The sequence below is a fragment of the Cervus canadensis genome, chromosome 29, assembly GCF_019320065.1.
Source record: "Cervus canadensis isolate Bull #8, Minnesota chromosome 29, ASM1932006v1, whole genome shotgun sequence".
In the NCBI taxonomy this organism is placed as follows: domain Eukaryota; kingdom Metazoa; phylum Chordata; class Mammalia; order Artiodactyla; family Cervidae; genus Cervus; species Cervus canadensis.
The window spans coordinates 43,458,087-43,468,745 of record NC_057414.1 but is presented as its reverse complement, the minus strand read 5'-3'; the positions used below and the strand labels follow the sequence as shown (position 1 = coordinate 43,468,745).

General features: G+C 58.9%; 1 protein-coding gene across 1 annotated transcript; it reads right to left on the bottom strand.

The window, feature by feature from the left end:
- Window positions 1-5,900, bottom strand: GAL (galanin and GMAP prepropeptide). Its single transcript, XM_043452045.1, has 6 exons — window positions 5,646-5,900; window positions 5,311-5,391; window positions 4,402-4,456; window positions 1,605-1,691; window positions 1,241-1,318; window positions 1-240 (listed from the first exon to the last, which is right to left on the bottom strand). The coding sequence occupies exons 2-6, from the start codon at window positions 5,389-5,391 to the stop codon at window positions 170-172; spliced, it is 372 nt and encodes a 123-aa protein (XP_043307980.1). The 5' UTR covers window positions 5,646-5,900; the 3' UTR covers window positions 1-169.
- Between the last annotated feature and the right edge of the window lie 4,759 nt (window positions 5,901-10,659).

The window sequence follows — 10,659 nt, the reverse complement described above, 5'->3', positions numbered from 1 at the left end:
TTGTTTTTTTTTTATTTTGCCACTCAAACTTATGACCAAGGGGGAAAAATCTGAAATGGTAAGGACACAGCTTCAGGGCAGCGGGGACGGGGTGGTTGCCACATGATGGGCATCCTCTTCGAGCACGACCGCGAACGTCAACGGGGAGCCCGACACCCCGGGAGCCTGCTCAGGACTGCTCGGCGTCTTCTGCGGACTCTGCCGTGGGGAGACCAGGCAGGCGCTCCAGGGCCCCAGCGTCTGCAGGCGGAAGGGCCACACTCACAGATTCCCCCGCATCAACCCCAGAATCAGGCACGCGTCACACTTAACCCCCACACTGGGTATGCATTTAGGTGATAAAAATCAGTGTCCCCTAAGGAAAGGAGTTCCGCGTTGCAACATTCCAAACAGAACAGATAAACCCGTAAGTGTCAGTCTGCCCTTGCTGGAGAAGTCACCACTTTTCTCCACAGAGGTCTCCCCAGAGGCTCCACTGGGCTCTTGTTTCTGAGGTTTCTAAGTCCTTCTCCCACAGTCCCGCTGCCCATGGATGGTTCTGAGGGAAAGCCGCAAGCTTAAATCTCCCCCCAACTCCTCCCCCGCTAAGCCCCCCACTAAAGGCTGTGGAGCCTGAGAGCAAGTGGATCAAGACCAAACCCAGAAATCGTCTTCACTCTTCCAACCAGACAAAACTGTGACAACCCTGGTGTCTCCCTTGGAGCCTCGGAGTGGCCCGCGTCCCGCTGTGTCCCCAGGCCACCTCCCGGCGGGGACCTCTCAGAGCCCCTTCCACAGGGCGGCTTTGATTAAGGCCAGACTCTCACTGGGGCATGAGCGGCAGTCAGGCGCACAGACGTGCTGAGGTCGGATGGGCCACGGGGAGGCCGCCTCGTCTGCAGTGTCCACGGACGAGCCTAGATCCCAGGCCGCAGAGCTGTGGGGGTCAAACGCAGCCTGCCCCCCAGGAGACTGCAGGGGGTGAAAGTGCAACCAGGACCCTGGGCTCCAGGCGGTCTGCAGAGAGCCTGGCCGTGTCAGTGACTGCGGCCCCACGGGGAGGGCCACGTCCGGGAGTCTGGGTCGGCAGCGCGAATGGACCGGGCCCCCCTGCGGCTGGTCCCAGCCCTGGCCTTGTCACCCCTCCGCCAGCGTGACCAGGTGTGAGGTGGACCTGGCTCCTCCCCGGGAGAAGGCCATGGAATCCTTTCTCCACAGGCTTCCAAGAGGTGGGGTTTCCCCTTGGTGGTACTTCACGTACCTTTGAGATGCAAGAAAGTCAGAAACTCGAATATCGTGCGCACGACGTCGTTCTCTGCCAGCGGTCTGTCAAAGCTTTCTGGAAACCAGAGGGGGCAGTGTTGACGACCGTGGTGCCGGTCCTAGACCTGGGCACCTGGGGGCATCACCAGGACGCCCCTCCCTCCCTCCCAGAGCCCGATTCAGCGCAGGGGAGGCCCTGAGACCCCGCGGCCGCCCCAGGATCTCACTCTCAGGTTTGGGGCACCTCGTTCTGGCGGCTGACAGATCTTGCTGGGCCCAGCTCAGGCTCGGCTGTGGACCCAGGGTGGCAGGAGACCAATACCCCCGGTGCCCTGCGTGCCCTGGGATCAAAGTCCTCTCACCTGGCCTGGCTTCGTCTTCAGGCTTGAGCTCCCGCTTGCCGGCGAGGCCATGCTTGTCAAGAAGTGACCTGTGGTTGTTGATGGCATCTGTCGGCAAGTCAGAGAGGAAGGCCCCTGAGAGTTGTCGCCACGACAGGACATGCGGCTGCGTTCCACCCCCACGCAACACAACCAGACTGCACAAACCGAGCCAGCCAGGGGCGCCGGGGCAGAGGGGGGGCTGTTCTCCGGGAACCAGAGGAGGGGACTCGCGCCAGCGCCAGGGCACCGCTTTCACCCAGGGGCAGCGGGCCCTCAGAGCGGGGGGAGCCGCCGGTCCAGGGGGGGCCAGCATGTGGCTAGTGGAGGGCACGGGCTCCGGGCCTGGTCAGCGGGGGTGTGCCGACGGCACCCCGGGGGGGCTGGCACTTGAACTGGGTGCCTCCCAGGCAGAGGACAGGGGCTGGGGTCCTATGTCCCTGAAAACAGGGGCAGGGGGAGCCACAGGCTTTGCCCTTCTGATGAAAGCAGACTTTATCTCACTAAGACCACTGGCTGCTGTGAGGAGACGGACTGGAGCCAGGGAGAGAGAGAGGGAGGAGGAGGAGGAGGAGGGAGCGGGCGAGAAGGAGGGAGGGAGGTGGAGTGTATGCGTGTGTGTGTGCGTGTGTCTACATGTGGGTGAGTGTGCACATGCATGCACACTGGCTGGAGTGAAAAGTGGGAATGGAGATTGCAAGCAGAGAGATCCCCTAAGAAAGTACTGGACGGAGTTCCCTGGTAGGCCAGCGGTTAGGACTTTGCAGTTTCACGGCTGAAAGCCCGGGTTCAATCCCTGGTCGGGGAACTCAGATCTCATCAACTGCAGAGTGTGGCCAAAAAGATAAAGTACAATAAAAAGAACTGGAAAGAATGAATGAGGACTCTGCGCCAAGCGGCCTGCAGTGAAGGGAAGGACCTGACCTGGGGCTCTTCGGGATAAAGGAGAACACCTGGCCCATGGTTTCTGGCTGCCGGGCCTGATGCGCCAGATCGCCTCGAAGCCTGGGCAAGAGCGAACTGATTCATCTTCCCACAGGCAGAGTCCTCGGCCTTCAGCGTGGAGGGATGACAAGCACGCAGTGCTTCAGGAGGCCGCTGGCTGCCTCCAGGCTCAGACCGTCCTCGGCAGCAAGCACAGTCTCCTGTTGCCGTTTTCTACGCTGACAACAGAAGCCGGGAGCACCGTGTGACATCGTAAGGGATTCTGACAAACAGCTAGTCTAGGTGGACAGCTTCTGCTGATCCGACTTGATGGTGAAAAACAGCTTGTTTTCTGACTCAGGATTTTCTGGCTTGTGGGATGTTAGCTCCTCAGCCAGGGACCAAACCCAGGGCACCGGCAGTGAAGGCGTGGCGTCCTAACCACCGGACAACCAGGGGAGTCCCCAGATGCCCTTGATAAATACATTTTCAACACAGGCTCCTCCTTTCTTTGGGGCCAGAAGCACCAGAGATGACGGGCTTTCTTGGGAGGAAGGGACTCCGGGCTGCAGAGGGCTCAGGAAAACTCATGAGTCGGTGCCCTGCAGGCAAGACCACTCCACCCACAGTGCCCAGACCCCTGGGGACTGGCCGCTGCTTCTGTTCCGAGACCAGAGATGCCCAGGGGACCCTGCCTGTGGCCCCATCCTGTTTTTATTTCTGTCTCTGTGTTTCTCAAAGCCCAGCTCTCAGGGACCCTGTAGGTGATCAGATAACCAACCACGTGCAGTGGAAGAAGCGTCTGTACTTAAACTCGGGGGTTAAAAACTAAAAGCAGCTTCCCAGGGCCACTTAAATGGGGACGTCTCTTCCCAATGACTCTGGAAGGATTGGGACATGAGCTATCTGCTCTTTGCCTCCTTTCCTGTGGGAAAACAGGAAATAAACAAGAGGATTTTCTTCAAGGCTGATGGCTGTCCCCAACGAAACCATGCCTGCAAATCTGAAAGTAGGGGCGGGCTGGGATGGGAAGTGAAAGGTCTCCCCTCACCCCTCCTTGAGGACAAAGCCTGAAGGGATCACTGCAGACAGGGGACTTGCAGGAAGCGGAGTGAGGGCGGGTGGGCGAGGGGTCCGGAGTGTCCCCTTGAGCGCCTGGAGGCAAGCCACTTCCCACCTCTGCCGCTTCCTACGCCCACTGAGGAATTCCACGGCAGCGAGCCGGTCACTGAGCCCCGGGGTCCGTGCGCTTGCCCGTAAACGCAGCAGTCGAACTGGGGGTCTCTGAAGGCCCCCACGGGTTTACTCCCACTGGAGTCTCTGCATCCTGAACGGAGTCAAATTACTCACACCAAGTGCAGACAATTCACATCAAAGACAAGAGCCTGAGGGTCAGTCACCCCGCAGGATGGCTCCAGGAACAGATTCGGAGCAGAAAGAGAACCCTCGACATTCAGTCTTGGCCTCTTCAGGTCAAGGAATGGATGGAGCGTCCAGGGAGAGACAGAGGGACCCGAGAGAGGGCCCAGAACAGAGCCCCAAGGAGTGTCTGCCTTCTGAAATGCTCACCCGGGGAGGCCTGAACAGGGGCTGAGGCTGGGAATCCCAGAGGAAGGCGAGGCCTCGGAAGGGCCTGGGCCTATCCCTTCAGTGAAACCTACAGAGAAACCCACCCTGCCTCAAAGTCTCAGGGAAAACTCCCCTGCGTCCCTTTATCTGACTCGCAGTGGAATATCAAGGGCTCAGAGCAATGACGGGCGACCCCCACATTTCAGGAAGAGCAGGGTCAGCACCAAGGCCGCAGCCAGCTCAACCAGGGCAAATTTGCCGGAGATGCCAGCCCGGCCTCACTCACGTGGTCCGAGAAGGTAGCCGGCGCTGTTCAGGGTCCAGCCTCTCTTCTCCTTCACCTTAAACGGGAGGGCAGGGGTCAGAGGGCAAGCATCCTGCCTGGTACAGCCTGTGAAGGCTCAAAGAAGCCCCCAGCGGCAGCTTCTGATCCTATGAGCCACCATGGCAGCCTGTGAAGTTAGCATCTACTTCAAATAGCCACCCGGCTTCAATGACGAAGACACTTGACTCTTTCATAGAACAAGCTAAGAGATGCAAACTGTTAAAGCAAGAGCTTTAAATGAAATTAGAAAGACATTAAGTGAAATTCACCCAGACTTTCCAGGCAGGATACAGGAATTAGAATAATGCGTGTACTTTGGGAAACTGCAAGACATTCCAGACTTGCACCCCAGTAAGCTATGCTCTCCAGGAAAACAGCACTACCTGCGTTAGCAAAGAATTCCTTTAGAGTTACAGACTCAGTGCACCCACTGGCTTTTAAATGATGCTGAAGACACGTGTTGATAAAACCAGTTGGCAAACGGGGTAACTGACGCTCTACTGAACTTAACCAAATGGTGTTCGCCCCTCACTAGTCTGAGGCGCTAACCTCCGGGTTCGCAGGGTCCACATTTAGTGGCCCACAGCCAGGGGCTCTTTGTACTGGGAGAGGCGGCTGTCTGGAGCATCTCCTCGGAAACCCCCGCCCCGCCCCGATCTGCTCTGAGGACTGGCCCCTCCCCGCCGCGCCCGCCCCCCTCCCCACTCCCCAGCCTTCCGACGCGCCCACACCCCCTCCCACCCGGAGGCAAAATCGATGGCTCTCTCTGTTCCCAGCACTCCCACCCCCGGTCTGGTTCTGATGAGGTCGCCCCCCTTTGCCGAGAAGGAGACTCGGCTTGGGGGGCGTTTGCCCCCGCCCTGCGCTTACCGGTGACCCGAGGCCCAGGGTGGCTGAAAGGGCCGCGGCGAGGAGCAGGGAGGCGAGCAGGAGGACGGAACCTCTGGGCATCTGCAAGGGAAGGGGCGGTGGGCGGCGGCGGGGGGAGACCGGCCTCCCTCCCCAGGGCGCACGTCGGGCGGGGCTCGGGACCCCCACCCACCCCTGCAGGTGCGGGAGGGGCAGCCAGGAGCCAGGGTGCCCAGGAGAGAGCCCGGCCAGGGGAGGAGGCGACGCGCCGGCCCCGGGGAAGGTCCACCGGCAGGCGGGCGCTGTGGAGAGGGGAACGCGGAGGAAAAAGTGGGGTGAGCTCGGGGGCGCGGTACCTTGAGCGGGGCCCGGAGGGTCGGGGGATGTCTGCGGGTCCTGGGGTGTCTACAGGTCCTGGGGTGTCGGCGGGGCCGCGCGTCCGTCGAGTCGGGTGGGGCAGGGCCGGGGACGCTCACCGCATGGCGCGGCCTCGGGGACGCAGAGGCTGGAAGCGCAGGGCGGCCGGGCTCCCTCGACGTGTCCGCGCCGGGAGCCGCCGCCGCCGCCGCTATTTATGCGGTGCATCCGGGAGCCGCTCCGCCGCGTCACGGGCTCCGCTCCCGCCTCCCGCGCCCTCGCCGGCCCGAGTGGGCGGGAGTGACCGGAACTCAGTCCGGGGGGGCCCTCGGAGCGCCCGCGGGGCGGGAGGGGCGCGCGGTGGTCCTGCCTTGCGGGTGGGGCTGGCGGGGACGGCGAGAAGCCCCCCGCACCCGGCGAAAGAGCCCCCATCGCCGCGAATGGAGAACCCCCAGCCCGCGGTGGAGACCCCACGCCTGTTAGCGCGACCCCCGGGCCAGGCGCAGCGCCCCCTGAGCAGGGGACTCCGCAGCCGGAGACCCTCCCTCTGAGCTGGGCGCGGTCGCGGGGTCCTGGGCACCGCCGACCCCGCACGCTGTGCCCCCGTACACTGTTGCAGCGACTGGATTACGGGTTCAGCCTCGGGAACCATCCGTAGGGGTCGGGGGGACAGCAGCCCGCAGCCTGCCCGGCTTCCTCCTCCCGTGCCCGCTGGCCCGCCCTACCGGGACCCTGGTCCCCCTTCTGGGCTGTGCTAAGTCGCTCAGTCGTGTCTGACTCTGCGACCCCATGGACTGTAGCCCCCCACGCTCCTCTGTCCGTGGGATTTCCCAGGCAAGAAGACTGGAGTGGGTAGCCACTCTCTTCTCCAGGGGATCTTCCCAGCCCAGGGATCGAACCTGCCTCTCGCCTTGGCAAGTGGGTTCTTTACCACTAGCTCCACCTGCAAGCCCCTCCTCTTTTTCTAAAGGGAGGAGGATCCGCAAGCGCACTCAGGCTGTGGGTCTGGGGGGCTCTCAGGCCTTAGAGCTGAGGGCGCCCCGCCTCCCCATCCCCTGCGCTGCGGGCCTGAAGGGGTACCCGCAGCCCTTCAGGACAACGCAGAGCTCTTGGGAGCAGGGTCAGGTAGTGGCTGAGCCTTTGAGGGCCTGGGTGGGGTGGGAGTCTGGAACCAGACCCGCCGAGGTTCCCAGAGGTGGCCAAGGGCTGGGTGGGCCGGCGGCCGACAGCTGGGTGAGGCTGCCCTGGACAGGTCGCCAAAGAGTCGCCTGGGAACAAGGCCGCCCGTGGCTCACTGCAGGATGCGCCTGAGCTTGGGCCAGCCCTCGCTTGCAAAGACAGCTGGGGACCCACAGGAGGGGCACCTCCAGGCTTCTGAGGAGGGACGAAGCCATCAGGAGAAAATTTGCCTGGGCCCCGCTCCCACCTGGCTGGACACTACTGGCCTCTAAAGCCCTCAGCGGCGGCTGACAGAGGCAGACAGAGGGGCCCCTGTGCCAGCCGGTGACCGAGCCGGTTGCCAGGAGGGTGCAGCCATGTCCCCACCTGCCCAGCTGAATGTTAGGTTGATTGACTTAATTGAGGACTCTGGAGTGAACAGGATTCAGGACAGAGAATCATGATGATGATACCCTATGTGTCACCTACATTTAGTCCCATGAACCTTAGTACTGAAAGCTCGGGCCACCTCTGGGGGAGCCATTTGCTTCTGCAGGGATGAAAAAGGATGCAGGGCACCTGAGGCCTCCAGTCCAGGCCAGCTGGCTGGTTAGGAAGGAGCAAAGCCCTAAGCTGGGGTGCTGAGTGCCCACCCTGGCTTACTGGAGAGTGGGGGGTGACGCAGGGGGCACCTGGCTTGGTGAGTGGTCTCGGGGACACTCCTGGCTGAGATGAGGGCAATAGGGAAAGATGGGGTGTGTTCTCCAGGGCGCAGCTGACTTCCAGTCGCTCCTATTTTGGCAGCCTGGGGTGGGAGGGGAGTAAGGTGCAGTCCTAAGTGGAATCACAGACTGATTTCGGAAGCCCCTGGTCAACCCAGTGTGTAGCAGTGGGCAGATGGACGGCTGAGATGCAGAAGAGCCGAGAGCAACTTTCTGCGACTCGCCGGAGAAGAATGGGGTGCCCTCTCATCAGACAGATTGGGGAGCAGGCAGGGGTGCGGACAGGGGTGCCACCAGCTACCTGAGAAATGCCACCACTTCTCTACAATGACTGCTTTAGCAGGAGAGTCACGTGTCACTCATAATACTGGCTTTTCTTCCGAGAACAAATGCATCCTGGTGCACCAGACAAGTGGTTAATATCAGCCTTCTCCTGGATTCCATGTTCAGCTAATCTTACCATCGACAAGAGCTTGAGGACCCTTCCGCTCTCAATTTACTTTGTTAAGGAACCTCTTCGTCTGTCTGAAGAAGCAGAAGTTCTAAACAGAAGTCCTGGGGTCCAGAATGCTCTGGCCACAGAGCCAGCATCCAGGTCCCTAAGTGGGAGAAGGTGGCCCCCCAGACAAGCAAGACACGAGTGAGCCCCTGTTGGTGATGCACTTCAGAGGGGCTGTCAGACTTTTTTACCCTGCCAGCAGCCCCCAGAGCTTCCTGGAAGCCAAACCCTGATGCATGCTTGGGCCCCGGCTCTGGAGGAGGGCATGGCAACCCACTCCAGTATTCTTGCCTAGAGAATCCCACAGACAGAGGAGCCTTGTGGGCTACAAGTCTTCTGGGTCACAAAGAATCAGACACAACTTAAGCACTTAGCTTGCACGCGGCCAGGGCAAAGAGCAGGGGCACTGGAAGATACAGCGAGAACATTTCAAAAAACCAAAAACCTGCCCTCTGGTCACTTTTTTCCACGTGTCTCAGGGAATATCATAAGCAGTCTTTACATGTGTTATGAATCCACTTAGAAGGCTGCGTGTATACTCAGTCACTTCAGTCATGTCCAACTCTTTGTGACCCCATGGACTGTAGCCCGCCAGGCTCCTCTGTCCATGAGATTGTCCAGGCAAGAATACTGGAGTGGGCCGTCACGCCCTCCTCCAGGAGATCTTCCCAACCCAGAATCGAACCCGCAACTCTTGCGTCTCTTGCATTGCAGGTGGATTCTTTACCCACTGAGCCACCTGGGAAGCTCTTAGCAAGTCTACATTAAATAATTAGACACGTGCTCTATGCAATCATGGATCCCCGCTCTGTCAGTGATTCCACCTAGGGAAGACACCCACTGTCACTGCTTCTGGTGAGAGGACTGTACAAATCCTGGGTGTGCCCGGTGACCCCGGCCAGGAAGAGTTGGGTGGGCACCAGAAGCATGCAGACACAGCGAGGCAGAAGTGAGGAGGGGTGCTCTGACTCCCCGGGACCAGCAGATGCGTTCAGACAGAGGAGGACTGCACCCCCAGATGGCAGGCGCCGGCTTCCGGGCACAGGCTGTGCCGGGCCCCACGGCCAGCATGGTAATGGGCTCTGTGAACTCAGCAGTGACCCAGTGGGACGCTGTCTGCTTGTCATCTTGAAGACAGCCTGGTGTGAGGCAGACAAAATGGGTCACCATTAGAGTAATGGAAATCAAGCAGAAAGCATAATTTTACCCCTCCATTGTGAGCTGGCCCATCTTCCCTTAGAAGCCCTGTCCACCACCAAAACTAGCCTGGGTCTGATGAGCAAGAAGGGGAAGAAGAGTCCAGAGAAAACCCAGGCTGCGATCCATCACCGGGTCTCATCTCTCCCTCATCCAGCCCGGGAGAGATGCTGCTTCCCCCAGCAGCACACTGGGATTGCAGCAGATGTCCCAGCCCTCATGGAGATTACAATCTAATGGGGAACCAAATGCACAGAAACAGTTGTACAAATAACTCCTTCATGATCATGAGAAGGACATTCGGAGGGCCTCACCTGACAGGTGAGCAGGACTGGCCAGGTGGCACCCAGCACATTCTAGGTGAAAGGAATCCCATGGGTAGCCCTTTTTTGGTCCTTTTCCTTTCCTCCTTCTGGCTGCCTGGAATGTGAATGTGAGGGTTGGAACTGAGCAGCCATTTTGGACTAGAAGGTAATGACTTTGGAGGAACTGATTCTGAAGCAGCCTGGGCTGCTGACTTCCAGGCTTGTTTTGCTACAGAAAGAAACAAACTGCTTTTACTTAAGTTAAATGTTGTTTGGAGGATTTCTATTAACGTTATATGTAGTTGGAATGACTTTACTAATGTGGTGTTTCACGCAAAATAGTCAGCAAATGTTTAATGAATGAATTAATGAATACAAGTGAATGAGGGGATACACAACTTCAATGATGGTGAGGAACTAATGTTGGCAAGAGGGGCACGCAGAGGCAGCTTACAAGAGAAGATACTTTAGCCAGCTGATGCGAAGTGCCTACTCATTGGGAAAGACCCTGATGCTGGGAAAGACTGAAGGCAGGAAGAGAAGGGGACAGAGGATGAGATGGTTGGATGGCATCACCAACTCAATGGACATGAGTTTGAGAAAACTCTGGGAGATGGTGAAGGACAGGGAAGCCTGGTGTGCTGCAGTCCATGGGGTCGCAAAGAGTCGGACAGGACTGAGAACAAGAGAAGATGACAAAGAGGCACCTCCTGCTGATCCTGTGATGGTCTCAGTGTGCATGTGTGTGTGGTCGCTCAGTCATGTCCGATTCTTTGCAACCCCATGGACTGTAGCTCACCAGGCTCCTCTGTCCATGGAATTCTCCAGGCAAAAATAGTGAGTGGATAGTCATTCCCTTTTCAAGGGGACCTTCCCAACCCAGGGATTGAACCCGGGTCTCTTGTATTGTAGGCAGATTCTTTATCATCTGAACCACCAGGGAAGCCCTCGATGGTCTCAATACTATTAAAGAAATGAGGAAATGGCTTGACCATCTAACCCTGGCTTTCATTTGACCCTGCAAGTGTCGTGCCCTTGAGCCTGCCCCTCTGTGGGTCCCAGTCCTACTCAACCTCCCGTAGTGGCACAGACATCATAAAAAAAAAAAAAAAAAAATCCCAGTTGCTCCCTA